General features: G+C 40.7%; 1 protein-coding gene across 3 annotated transcripts in view; it reads left to right on the top strand.

Annotated features, from left to right (window-relative positions):
* Positions 1 to 14,140, top strand: part of prkcab (protein kinase C, alpha, b) — a 120,630-nt gene that overhangs the window by 97,229 nt on the left and 9,261 nt on the right. The window contains exons 6-14 of one of the 3 annotated variants that reach the window (XM_085155872.1): positions 728 to 884; positions 1,014 to 1,148; positions 3,544 to 3,637; positions 5,363 to 5,392; positions 9,977 to 10,117; positions 10,218 to 10,391; positions 10,944 to 11,035; positions 12,970 to 13,032; positions 13,773 to 13,911. In XM_085155872.1, the coding sequence (XP_085011998.1) occupies positions 728 to 884; positions 1,014 to 1,148; positions 3,544 to 3,637; positions 5,363 to 5,392; positions 9,977 to 10,117; positions 10,218 to 10,391; positions 10,944 to 11,035; positions 12,970 to 13,032; positions 13,773 to 13,911 (1,025 nt within the window). Of the gene's footprint in view, positions 1 to 727; positions 885 to 1,013; positions 1,149 to 3,543; positions 3,672 to 5,362; positions 5,393 to 9,976; positions 10,118 to 10,217; positions 10,392 to 10,943; positions 11,036 to 12,969; positions 13,033 to 13,772; positions 13,912 to 14,140 lie in introns of all 3 variants that reach the window. The other 2 variants (XM_085155873.1, XM_085155874.1) reach the window with 2 other exon arrangements.

Here is a 14,140-nt window from a genome sequence, read left to right as displayed (position 1 = left end):
GAATAATGGCATAATTCCCCTGTAATTAAATGAAATTTTAATGGATTTATTTTGAAATTATGCTCTAGCTCCCTACAAAAATAAAGGCATAGTATGGCAGTAACAAGTCAGCATTTTACAGGAAACAAAAGAATAATTATGCTGTAAGAAAATTTAAAGTAATACATCAATAATTTTAAATACTGAATAATTACAGGTAATATTTCTAAACAATATTCCCCGTCATATGTACGCTGTACTTTCCTGGGCGTGTGCTGTATTACGGAGTGGATTTAATGTTCATTCTGTTTGACTTTGTATTCTTAATTTGTCCTGTTTTATATAATTACTTACTACTTATATGTATAATGTGTCTTCTCTCCTGTAAAATACCCAGAAGTCAGACAGGGGTAAGCCACTCCGTAGTATGTCCCACTCCCCAAAAAGTAGAGCGTACTTATGATCTAAGATGAGGAAAAGTTTTAGTTTTTCCACTGAATTACCAGGAAATCATACAGCATTTAAATAACACACTTCTTAGATTTACTTATAGCATAATTATTTCTTTGTTTCCTGTAAAAACCTGACTTGTTACCTCCTTATTCTAGTGTGCTTCTTTAATATAGTTACTTTGTAATTTCAAAATAAAATGCATTTAATTCAATTTAATTACAGGGGAATTACAGCCTAAGTCATGGGCTGTATCATAAAGTCTTACCATATTTTCTGTGTGTCGTATTTCTTCTAGTCGGAGAAGCCAGGAACCTGATTCCAATGGATCCAAATGGTTTATCAGACCCATATGTTAAACTCAAGCTCATCCCGGATCCAAAGAATGAAACCAAACAGAAGACCAGGACCATCCGTTCCTCTCTCAACCCCTGCTGGAATGAGTCCTTCACCTTGTAAGTGACAAAGTTTGTTTGTGTGTGTTTGTTTAAATGCCATTTTTATCATACTTTCATTAAATCAGTGAATATTAAGCATGACATCGCTGTGTTACTTTCCCTCCTGCTTTGCGTATATGTGCTCAGTAAGCTGAAAGCATCAGACAAGGACCGTCGTCTGTCCATCGAGGTGTGGGACTGGGACCGAACCACTCGGAATGACTTCATGGGGTCCATGTCGTTTGGAGTGTCTGAGCTCATCAAAGCTCCTACAGTTGGATGGTCCGTTATGTTTCTGACTCTCGTACACTCACTCATGCATTTCAACAATTAGAAATGTGGATAAAGAAGCTTTATTTGATGGTTGTTCTATCAGTCAGTAAAAAAAAAAAAGAAGAATTTACATCAACCAGTTCAGTAATTCACACTTTAAACTAATAGTGAACTAATTATTTGAAACTCGTGGAGTGCTACGCGACTTTTAAAATCCAGGATGATGCCAGGATTTGGCAGAAGTCATAATAGTCCAACTTCCTTCATATTAAGCGTATTCTCTTTCCCCCTCACATAATAGCTAATGCTGTTATCATAATCTGTGGTAGAAAGCCAAGATAAGTGGTAAAAAACATAATGGAGCGTCAGTAATATACTGTGCTGTACTGAGTACAGTATGTATCACATACATTTACAGTCTGGAAATAAACCCAGTGACACACACACACACACACACACACACACACACACACACACACACACACACACACACACACACACACAGACTACATACCTTCTTTATGTTCCTAATTATGTATGGGCCCAATTTACAATTACAAACATCAAATGAATAAATTGTATTTATCAATGACACTTCAAATTTCCAATGATATCCCAGGTTGGAGGATGCCACTTATAATTGTGATAATTGTGGGAAGTTCTGCAGTTATGTATGTGCACCATGCTGTTATACTGTTGGAGGACTGCATGAATGGAAGAACTACTGTCCAGTAGCCTCATTTTCAGGCATCATTCATGCATTCATTGTTTGTGCATGATTGTGGGCGTTCAGAGAGCTGAATACGAGGATGGTCAATGTGAACACTTTTAGTTGGCTTTTGTCCGCGCTGTTTTATAAGAGTCAAAATACAGTTCGGTACGTGTGTCTCTTTGTGTTTATATAAACAACCACGAGCTTTAAATTCTATCAGTGCCAGTAACACTGGAAAGTCATATTTACAAAAACGTAGACAGCAATGGAAGCTAGTTTTAAACGTCATATTGTAGATCATCTGCTTTATTTTTAATATAGAGCTTATTTGTCATCGCAGGTTGCCAACTTGTAAAGTCGACATGACACTGACCACAACAAAACGGCTGCAGGGTGTGCGTAAAACAGACGGAAATGCCATCTGCAGCCAGGTCCACTCATGCTGACAAACTTCACCTACTAGACTCATTTCCTCGCCTCTCCGTCTTTGTCTGGCTGCTTTGTCTCAGTCTGATAAACACACACTCACAGACCTGTTAAAATGACTCTTCCATAAACCATGTTAGCATACCTGCAGCAACTTAGCCTAAACCAAGTCTGATTGACTGCTGCTGTGAGCACAGTTATAAGCTCTGGGAAATGCCTGCAGTAGTTTCCGAGACACCGGACCAAAACATTTTTAGGCGTACTGTATATATGTGTGCGTGCTGCTATTTCTTTTCACTGGATATTACAGGTCGTTAGACAAGTGGCTGGAAGATGTCTATACTGGAAGTAGAGGAGGACTCTGCAGTCCTAAATACATCCTTTAGCAGTAATAAGTTGTAGTAACTGTTTTCTGTGTGACTTTGTCATTCTCTTACGTCAATAAGGAGGAATTTTGGCCCGCTTGTCTTCCCACTCTTCACTCTTAACGTTGCTTCTATTCATTGAGGTTTGCGGACATTTATGCACACACTCTTATTAAGGTCCCATCACACAGGTTGAGGTCTAGACTTTAGCTGGGTCATTGCAGCACTTAATTATTTGCTTTTTAAGCCATTCTGTTGTAGATTTGCTGTTGTTGTTGTTGTGCTGGGGCTCAAATTCCCATTGGCCAAGCTTTAGCTGTCAGGCAGATTACCTTACATTTGCCTCTAGAATACTTTGGTATACAGTGGAGTTCATATCCTGCGGCTGCCCACAAGCCCAAATCATAACCCTTCCACCACTCCAAACCTAAACTATGATATGTAACATGATGTAACTGAGGCTTGTGGAGTCTAAAATGTTGCTTTATGGATTTTTGCAGCGGCTGTCCACTCCTGGGAAGATTATAGCATTGTGTTAACACTCACATGAATGTTTCGGACCAGCAAACTCCCCAAAATTCTGCTTTTATAGAGGCGCCTCACACTTACTGATAATCAGTTAATCAAGTGCATTTGACTAGCACCACCTGGCTGCTTACCCACTTAATTAAGCAATAAGGGCGTACTTAGTTTTCCACAGGACGACATAAAGTCTTGTGAAAGTCCTGTGTATTTCACGTGACTAAGTGTTTACTGCTCACAGAACAGGTCTGCAAACAGCTTCATCTAAAAACAGGTACTCTGTTGAATAAAGATTGTGATGTGTTTTGAAAAGTGAATAATAAATGCACTCAGTTTTTGCACATTTCGACAAACATTTCTCTGCTTTCTTTACTGTCAGGTACAAGTTGCTGAACCAGGAAGAGGGAGAGTACTACAATGTTCCCATTCCTGAGGTGGATGATGTCAACCTTGAGCTCCGACAGAAGTTTGAGGTGAGGAGCTGCGCGATTTCTAACTCTAATAAAGGCATAACTAGATTTCCTTTGTCATACATGTCTGTTGTACTTGTACGCACTCATTTTAACAAAATGTGTGTCCCTGTCACCATGGTAACCTCATCCCGTTCCTACTTGTGCTTTTCACCCTGTGCGCCTGAGAGGGAGATCGTTTTCTCCCGGCATCCAAATGAGCGCTCTTGTTTTTTTAAATTACAATTGTGTACACTGTGTATTAAAAGCTTGGCGAGCTGAAACAAGAAGGTGCAAGCAGCACAAGTGAGACCGCGTAGAAGCGGGAGACAGAGCGGACAACGAAGGATGCAAATCCCAGAGACCCCTATGTGGGAAGTACAGCAGGAGATAATAATTTATCTTTCTCACGCTGGTGCTCGCTGCAGAAGCTGCTATTCAACAAGTCTATGAAAATCGTAAATGAAAGTCGGCTTCAAATAACAGGCAAGAAATACAATAAGTGCTACATAGGCACAGGTAGTTTTACTTTAGAAGAAAATCTGTAGGAGAATTTATAAAATATGCGTGACAACAGTTGTGTGTATTGAAAAAAACTCACTTAGAGGTTTAAACTGTAAGTTTGTGCACATGAAGTGCCACAATCCCATGTGGACCGCCTGGTTTGTACTCTGACTCGAGGGTAGCTTTGTTGTTGAATTGGAAAGGTAAGCTTTGAGGCTACATTTCCCTGGCCTCAGTGGACTCGACCATAAGCTGTTTGCAGCAGCAGAGATTTAAAACATTAACATTCAAGATGTTTGAAAAAAAAAAAACAATTTTAGTTTTATTATTATGTTAACATTTGAGTAAAACATAAGAAATCCCAAGAAGCCCTCATACACTGTGTCAAAGAGTCCTTGGTGTCTAAAATTTGATTATTTTTTAAATTGAAAATCATGTTTTTCGTCTGGATTTCTCCCTCAGTTGCGCTTCCAGGCTCACCAAGATGTTTAAACATATTTGATTCCACATCACTTTTATAATTCAAAACTAAAATGATGCATAGTCATTTAAAAACACGACTAAAAGCTTTGAAAATGTTTCGAATTGACATGTTTAGAGCCAAGTGAAATAAGCATGCAGCAGCCCCAGCACAGTCCTTCTAATCAAGTCAGTGGAAGCAGGCTTTACAGCTAACGTTGGCTCTCTAGTGGCCTCGCCGTCGACTGCAGGTTGTTCATTATTTTAACACCTTACAGCATGCAGCCTTAAATAAAACTCACGACCTATTTATGTCCATATCATTAAGGTGGCTGCTATATTGAACAGTGCAATGAAAACAGGTGCAAAACTGCAAGAGATTTTTTTAAAAAAAAGGGAAAACCGAGACGGCAGAGAGCGAGAGGCATTTTATTAAAGTCCAGCCCTGCGTGTGTGCAGGCGGAGGTTTTAATACTCTGTGTAAACTCACAGCAAGTCCTCAAAGCGCCGACTCTCTCTGCTTTGTTTTTAATTTTTTCGCTTCTTTTCTCTCCACGCCGTACGACGCTGACCTCGACTTTCCTCCGAGGCTCGCGTCTGTGCACGACTGTGTGGTTGCCGTGGAAACTAAGGCGGGATGCGACAGATGTGACAAAGCAGGAATCTCTCTGTTCTCCAGGCCAATTACGATTTTAGCATTACAAGTGATCAGAATAATGTCTTCTCTTGTCTCTGTCCACACGCTCGCACACACCGGCTAACCTTTGAGTTTCTCCTTTCTTCTAGGACTGCCAGTTAAATATCCACTATCTGAAGGTAGCTCCCCTGCCTGCTTCATCTAATTTTTTTTCTCTCACTTGTAGCTTGCCTCGCACTTAATTTACTTACCGAATTAGGATTGTTTGTGAATCTCTGCTGGGATTCCACAAATCAATCTGATTTACTAACAATGGCTTTCAACAGCACACAGTTGAATCAGCCCAATTTGCTTGCTGTTACAGACCCTTTGTAATAAATTGTCTTCTTTCTCTAACTCCACTCTTATACTCTCTACTTGTCTCAGGCTCATAATCACACGTAAGCATAAAGTAAAACGAACCACACATTACGATGAATGAATGACACATTTGGAGGTTTTCACGACTCCTGGTGTGTTCGCATTGAAGGTCACATCAGCAAAGTCTGACATTTGCAGCACTTGCAAATGGCTGCAGAGGAGTGGCTCGCAATTTTTCAAGCCTGTGTTAAAGCAATAGTCAGGTACAAGCAGTGGGAAAAAAGAAGGGTTCTGCTTGCAGTAAACATTCCTCCACCCGCTGACACCACCCATTAATGCATCCCCCCTTTTTTATTCCAGTGTCAAGGACAAAATCCACAATCCTTGTTTTGTGCACAAATATATTCAAGACGATAGATGAATTCCTGCCAGGGTTTTACATCAAAATTGTAGATGTAGAACCTTCGTGCCACTAGACAAATAAATCAATAAATAAAAGAAAGAATGAATAATTTTAAAAACAGAAGGCATTTTTCATCTTGAACTCGGGAGGATGGATTCGGCAGCATCAGAAGCTTAAGGAAAGAAACTGCTCTGAAGTCTGGTAGCGCTGCAGCAGATGCTTCTGTATTACTTACGGGCGAGACAGCTCGCCAGTATCTCTAATACTGGAATGATTGGTGCCAGTGATCTACTGGGCGGTTTTAATCAGCAAAGCCTGCTGTTTCCAGTTGTTTTCTGTTTCTCTGTAAAACTTAACACAGGACACAAGGCAAAGTAGACAGAGCACTATGTTGGTAAGTATCTGCTTGATCTGTGTAACTCAGACTGCTAAAACATGACATTAGCTGTATATAGAATGACTCAGAAGAATAAAAAATCATCTGAACTACAGAAAGTGCTCCAAACTGACTGCAACATCTTCATCTTTCATGCAAAAGGTTCAAAAACATTTAAGCAACACGAAAAATAAAAGAACAAAGGAAGCGAATGACTTAAATTCTTTTTGTTTTTTTAGTCTGTATCTTTAACAGTTTCATTATGATTATAAAGATGCCACGTGTACACTCTTCAGCTTATGTCCCTCATATCTTCTAACACACAAACAGCAGACAGCATTGTCTGTCCCTCTGTTGTAAACTTATGGAGCACAGAGAAGTTTACTGAGAGGCTCTGTAAGACAAAATTAACACCTTTAAGTCCAATCCATGATGTTTTCTTCAGTCTTTTTGAGAAAGACACAAACCCCAAAGGCAGACTTTCCAATTAGTTTTATTATGAGTGTCTCTTTAGTCAAGAGTCTAAATGTTAAAATATGAGGCACTGATGAACACTCACATATGCCAGATCCCTCAACACAGTGGTAGTCCTAGATTTATTAAGAGACCAGTGAGTGGCTGCTTTGTAACGGTTTGCCTAGGGATGGGTATCGTTTAGGTTTTATCTGATACCGGTGCCAAACCGGTACTTTTGAAATGGTGCCGGTGCTTAAACGGTGCTCGAACCGGTGCTTAAAGAATGGAGAACACAAAATTGGTCCAAAAACCTCTCATGTTCAGCTGTTTTTTTAGTAAAAAGATAACAATGTTAGCCTTTTCTGCAGCTATAGGGCATATATGGTATCACTCTTGGCTGGAAGCAGTGCTTTAACAATGGAAAAAACAAAAACTTTATCCAAAAACCTCTCATGTTTAACTGTTTCCCACTTTTTATTTGGTCATTTTTGCCTTTTTGGCCAGGGTGAAGGGAGTATCTGCCATCAAACAAGAAGACAGCCGCATGTAGCTATGATGGTGTTTGCTAGTTCACCTTACATACATTAATGTAATAACGTGGTTAGCCTACTCAACGTAAATTATACACGAACAACATTAAGCTACTCACGCAGAGAAGAACGGCTGCTGCTGCCATCATCATCCTCATCATTTCTGCTACACTGGCAGGGCTAGGGGCCAGGACTCTACTCTTCAGCTTTTTGGGGGATGTTGCTAACTCTTCGTCCGATAACAGGCACCACACCTGCAGTAGATGCGCTCGGTGTGAGGTCTCGCAGCAAGCTATCAAATACGGCGCATTTTTCGGCTTTTAAAAAAAACGCTATGCGTCGCCAGGTGTTTCATCGGATTTCAGGTGTTACCTCCTTTCCACAGTATCACCTTAAAGCACTTGTTGCAGGCTGCTGAGTTTGCATCTTTTGCTGTGAAGTACAGCAAGACTTTTGACCGCTTCGCCTTGGGCATTTTTAATCTGTAGCTCTGCTCTAAAAGAACGTACGTACCTGGACCCGCCTACTATCCCCGGAAACGTAAAATGATTGGCTAGAATTCAAAGTGTATCACATCTCAGGAAAAAAAAGCACCGAAATAAAGCACCGAAATGTGCGCTGCTTTTCGGTCTGGTTACTACCGTTTATGTCAGAACCGGTGCCATCATGGCACCGGATACCGGTACCCATCCCTAGGTTTGCCTAACTTTTGTGTGGCCACAGCATCTTTGTGTCGATATTGTGTGAGCGCTTGTGTTGGAGACGTGCCGGTTTCCTTTTATACGCTATATACCAGCAGCTGGTGCATGTTAGATAGGTGCAGTTTTGTGTTTGAGGAATGACCACTAGGTGTCCTTCCAAGGTAAGGGTATCAGTGGAGCAAGCGGTGGAAGCTGAACTTAAACTCAGTTGCAATCAACAGCACGACCTAGTGTTTATCGTCTTATTCAAATGTGTTACTATTTAATAAAAAGAGCAGCAGCAATGCGGCATGTCAGATCTACCTAGCAACATAAAACAATTTTGTGTGCAATTTCAAAACAAAAGCATACTTTTTTTATCTCATATTTTTATGTTTCCACATTTTATTTTTAGGCCTGTAAAACCTAAAATTGCATTAAAGGGAGATTTTAACCCCAAATTAAATATGGCCTGTACTCTGGCCTGCACTGTGAGCTGCTGTGAGCTGACCTCAGCTGTGGAGTTACCCCCCTAGGGAACCTCGGGTGTGGTCACGCTGACTGTAGACTGCTGTTTATTTAGATTTTTCCTGTCTCCCGCGCTTTTGCGCACTCCTGCAAATATCTGGTCAGTTCATTTTCATCACAGTTGTCTCCTCTCCACCTCAATTACACTTGGACTGTCAGGTGAAATTCATTAACCGCAGTGAATTAGTGGATCAGGCAGCACTCAGGGTCAAAATGAAAATCACTCATCCCGCCCTGCTTGTTTACTGACATACCTACTTAATGTTTAGAATAATCAGCTGCTAACTGACCTAACCAGATGTACGCGTAGAACCACTTGACCTGAGTCCAATAAATATGTGATAAGCATTATGTGAAGTATACCGTCACATTTAGTAAAGAGTAGAGAAACGGTTGTCCTGGAAACGGCTCTCGTGGCTCACACTGGTTGTATGTTTTTCTTTTTGTTGTTGTTTTTTGTGTGCTCCATCTGACAGAAACAGACAACCGCTGGACCCGTGATGGGAGCTGGCAGGGTCCTAATTGCCCCTTTTTTTTGTTCAGAGATGCTCAGCAGAGCAGTGATTATAACAACAGGGATCCTCACAACACTGGCAACCCCCGCTGACTGTCCACCAGACAGTTTCCCAAAATGCACCAGTAGTGAGATCTCGCTGAATAACCGAGGATGTTTGAATATAACAAAGAAACTGCCACGCGTGCCAGAAAAAATTAGATGCTGATTACTGTCGGCTCTGGAAGGATTAAACAAGCTTGACTTTATATTTTCTTGTGATTATGCAGCAAACCTGTTTTTCTTTTCTTTTTTTTTTGTATGGATGCATGTGTCTGTCATTGCTCTTTGTAACGATATCACAATGTAATAACTAACAATTACAGAAGCAACTCCCATGCATTAATGTGATTGTCAGCATGCGAAACATTTTAAAATATCTCCAGAGAGATTGAAAATGTAACAAATCACGAAAACTCCATTTGTAAAATGTAACCTTAAATGAGGTGTAAATATGTCACAGCATGCTTTTGTGTAAAGAACTGTCACGTTGACCATAATTTATTAGAATTTGTTGCATTTTCAAACATTCAGAAAGATATTTTTATCACATTTTGACATGTTTTTGTTGGTATTACATTGTGAGTTGTTACAGTATGGTTTTCTGATTTTTATATCTTATCATAAACTGGAAAACAACAACAGGTGGCATGTATACTTCCTTCATCCTCTTGACTGTCACAAATTAAGGTGGTGGTGATTAAGTTCTTTTCTTGAACTTTGCTGGGATCATGCTTACAGTTATTTACAAGCAAAAACAAAATCTGAAGCACAGAACAAAAATGTGCAAACCTTATCCACGCTCAAACACTAATTTGACTCTATTTGGCACGTGAGTGAATGCAGTCTGTATCCTAACACACGTCTGTCTCTGCAGAAAGCAAAGCTGGGACACGGTAAGAAAGTGATCACACCATCAGACCACCGGCGGTTCAGCTTCCCGTCAGGGAATATGGACCGGGTCCGACTCAATGACTTCAACTTCCTGGCTCTGCTCGGGAAGGGCAGCTTCGGCAAGGTGAGAGAAAATAGATGCTCCTGTGCTTTTTCATTTGCTTGATTTTTTAAAATCTTTGTCTTATGGTGGCTTTGGCTCTTGGCGTCTCCCCCCGTTGCAGGTGATGCTGGCTGAGATGAAGTCGACGGAGGAGCTGTACGCTATAAAGATCCTGAAGAAAGATGTCGTGATCCAGGACGACGACGTTGAATGCACAATGGTGGAGAAGAGAGTCTTGGCCCTGAGAGACAAACCGCCCTTCCTCACGCAGCTCCACTCCTGCTTCCAGACAGTGGTGTGTAGAAACTTCAGCCCCTGCTGACGGCGAAGTTTTTAATCATACTTCCAAAAATATCAGTTTAATTTACAAAGGGAGCCGTTACTTAGTGCTCAATCTGTGTGTCCTATTGTGTGTGTCGGTCATTACGTCTATATTTGCTTTTTCCTACTTACATTTATTTGAACGGCGCTCCTGCAGAGAAAATTGAAACTGAACTGAGACCACCCTTTGAATACAAAGTCCTCCTGTATGACGTCAACTCTGTGGGTAGACAGGGTGACTCAAGGAGTCCTTAAATAAAATTATATTTAATGATCAAACCTTTGTGTCCTATAATATAGATCTATAATCTGTACAGCAGGCTTTAATGGAAGAATGTATTCAGTCTGAATTATACTGTAACTCTAAGATATATGGCTGTAGACTTTTAGACACTGAATATTAGATCTGCATCAGATTCACAGGCTGTTTTCTGAAGCTCTTTCAGTGTGAGGTGTTTATCTTTATGTAATCTTGGACAATAACAATTTTTTTTCTCGGTCTTCTTCTTTTTTTGTGTGTGTGTAGGATCGGTTGTACTTTGTGATGGAGTACATTAACGGAGGAGACCTCATGTATCATATCCAGCGTATGGGCAAGTTTAAGGAGCCACAGGCTGTGTAAGGATGTTGATATGTTGCATGTTGATATCCTGCAGGCAGCTTACATGTTTTATAGTCACATCAAGTTATTTAAAAGTACACATACTTACAGTAATGATGCCCCAGTACTATAGTAGAGTAATGTGTGAACTATGGTATTCCTTTTAACCTGGTACATAATGACAAGGTGAATGTCAAATTAAGAGGAAAATCATATTGAAATAACGTTATTTTTAGGTGATTCTAAGATATGTTATATTTTAAATATAACAATATGATTATGCTAGATAAAAGGTTGAAAACGGAGAGTCTCGGTGCAGCTCATGGGCCAGTGGTGTCTGAGTATTCAGGATGCACCATTCTGGTATTTGTACTGGTGACTCTAAGCTGATGTATGGCCCCATCTATCCAATTCAGTTCTATGATGTAATGTAGCATGGAGGGAGATGAGTGAGGACGAAGCCTGGACATGCAGTATCACCTACACAGGCAGCTTATTTCTTGAGTAAGAAAAGTAAACAGGTAACACTTGTAGAGAACTTAAGAGAAACAGCTTATTTTGGCTGAAAAACGAGCTATTGTGGCTACGTTGGGAAAGTGCATCCTCTTGCATAAGCTTTTATTTGCATGGCTCCATGTGTTTTGATTGCCTTGTCTGTCATCGTCTTGGTAACACAAAACCAGTTCAGTAAATTTCTCTTCCTAGTTGTTTTTTATTTGCGACAGTTTAATTTGTGAACTCAGGCCATGTTTAAGTTGGACCCAATGCTGCCTTTAACATTTAAAAATAATTCCCGTTCTGTTCCTCACAATGGGGACTAGGGCTTATTAATTCAATTTTGGGATCGGTACTTAATAAGATTTTCGTCAAGGGAGATCAGGATTAGGAATGAGTATATCAGAACGATCAGAGCAACAGAAATTTGGTTAGAGAGGCAAAGCTGAGAAGGTTTGCAAATGTGCAGAGGAGGAATAGTGGATATACAGGACAAAGGATGTTGAAGATAAAGCTGCCAGGCATGAGGAAATAAGGAAGACAACAGAGAAGACTGATGAATGGAGTGAAGGAGGACTTGCAGAGGGTTGCTGTGAGGAGGAGGATGGGGATAGGGTGAGATGGAGGCAGATGATCTGTTGTACTGACGCCCAAAACTTGAAGAAGACTCGGCGTCAGCAGATATCGAATCAGATTGTAACTGAAAAAGCTGGATCAGTGCATTCCTACTTATTATTGTTTTATGCAACAAGGGGGAAAAAGCACTACTACCTTTCATTCATTCACCTTTCCTGTCACAATATGAGTGTGACTAAAGCCCCGTCTACCTGGTTACACACTGCTTTGCACCTGACGGTTGGTTCAGTTGTGTGGGTATTTACAGCTCCACTAAACGTCAATCAACGCGATGCTTCATTGTTCACCCGTGTCGTAGCTGAGACGAGTTTAACTCCCCTACTTCAAGTGGTTAATAGTTATTTTGCTTGCCTCTGCTGTCGCTGGATTTCATTGACACTCCATGATCTGTGGTCTCCACACTGCTGCTAGTCATACTGTCTACGCCCCTCACAGAAAGCACTTCTCTGTAATTTCAACTCTTTCATTCTGTCCGTCAGAGCAGACTAGTCAGTCAAATAGGTGTCACGAAATATAACAGCCTGCTTTCAAAAGAGAGCGGGAAAAAAACGCAACAAAAAATGACAATCTACAACACGAAGCACTGTCTGCTGAAAAGACGCATTACAAACCCCAGCTGAAAGTTTTTATTTGGTGCATTTTCCCTCAGTGACACACTCTGGCTTGCTCATAGTGTCAGGTCACCCTATGATTTGTAATTTATTATTCTTTAGGGAAAGGGAACCTTGTGTATTGCTTTAATATATTCCCAGTTTTTTTTTGGGAAGATATACAGCCTATTTAATGGCTCGTATATTATGTCTGTTTTTCAATTTTGCAGGTTTTATGCTGCAGAGATTGCTGTCGGTTTGTTTTTCTTGCACCGAAAGGGAATCATCTACAGGTGGGTGACAGGTGTTGATGCTTGTCATGATGTTTCATCACTAACTGCATTTAAGTTTAACACTCGAGCACTTTTTTACTCAATCAAAAAGTGCAAGCCTCAATCACCCCTTCAGACACACATTCGTACAGACGATTGACTCACCGGGCCCAACCTGGGGTTCAGTGTCTTTCCCAGTGATAATCAGGAAGGAGCCGAGGATTTAATCATTGACCTTCCTGTTAGTAGATGACCCGCTCTATCTCCTGAGCCCCTAAACAAGGAGATTAAAATGGACATGTAGCTACGCCTTGATCGTCAGTCTTTCCCTAAGCCACGGTATTACATCCATACTGATCACTCAATTCTAAAAAAAAATGTGATTGAAGGAGACCAAGGTCACCCCGCTCCTTTTCAGTACTCCAGCCAAATGCTCACGTTCATTCTGCTTGACATACAGAGTCTAGTATGTGACAGACGTAACCGCCAGAAGGCCGGGGGTGGGGAGGAAAATGAAGAATCGAGACATAAAACACAAGCAGAGATGTGGGCTGAATTGTAAGAGCAACGACGGCATAAAGATAAAAAGCTGATGGGAAAATAATTTCAGACCTAGAAATGACTGCTTATTACTCAGTGTATGATGTACGCCGCAGGCAGATAAACTGCTAAGAGACGGTGCAGAAATATTGGCTTAGCCGCATGTAAGAAGTGTTAAAGGAGTCACAAATGCACTCACACAAATGCCGCCTCTGCTGCAGGGATCTGAAGCTCGACAATGTGATGCTGGACTACGAGGGCCACATCAAGATAGCAGACTTTGGCATGTGTAAGGAAAACATGTACGAAGGAATGACCACGCGCACTTTCTGCGGCACCCCAGACTACATCGCACCGGAGGTGAGATGTCTGCAACAAAAAAACAAAAAAAACAAAACAAAACCCAGGGATTACAATGAGAGTAACAAAACAAAGACGACATTATTACAGTGCAGGTTATTTGGGAACTTTCTTATTGGTTTAATACCATAATGGAGTTTTGTCGGTCTTTCTGATTGTCCAGTACTTTAACTTGCATTTTCATTACAGTGACTGAAATCGTAAAACGAAAAATAAGATTTTTACTGTT

Source organism: Neolamprologus multifasciatus, chromosome 4 (assembly GCF_963576455.1).
Source record: "Neolamprologus multifasciatus chromosome 4, fNeoMul1.2, whole genome shotgun sequence".
Taxonomy (NCBI): domain Eukaryota; kingdom Metazoa; phylum Chordata; class Actinopteri; order Cichliformes; family Cichlidae; genus Neolamprologus; species Neolamprologus multifasciatus.
The sequence above is the reverse complement of the archived record's forward strand: the minus strand, read 5'-3'. Positions and strand labels throughout refer to the sequence as shown.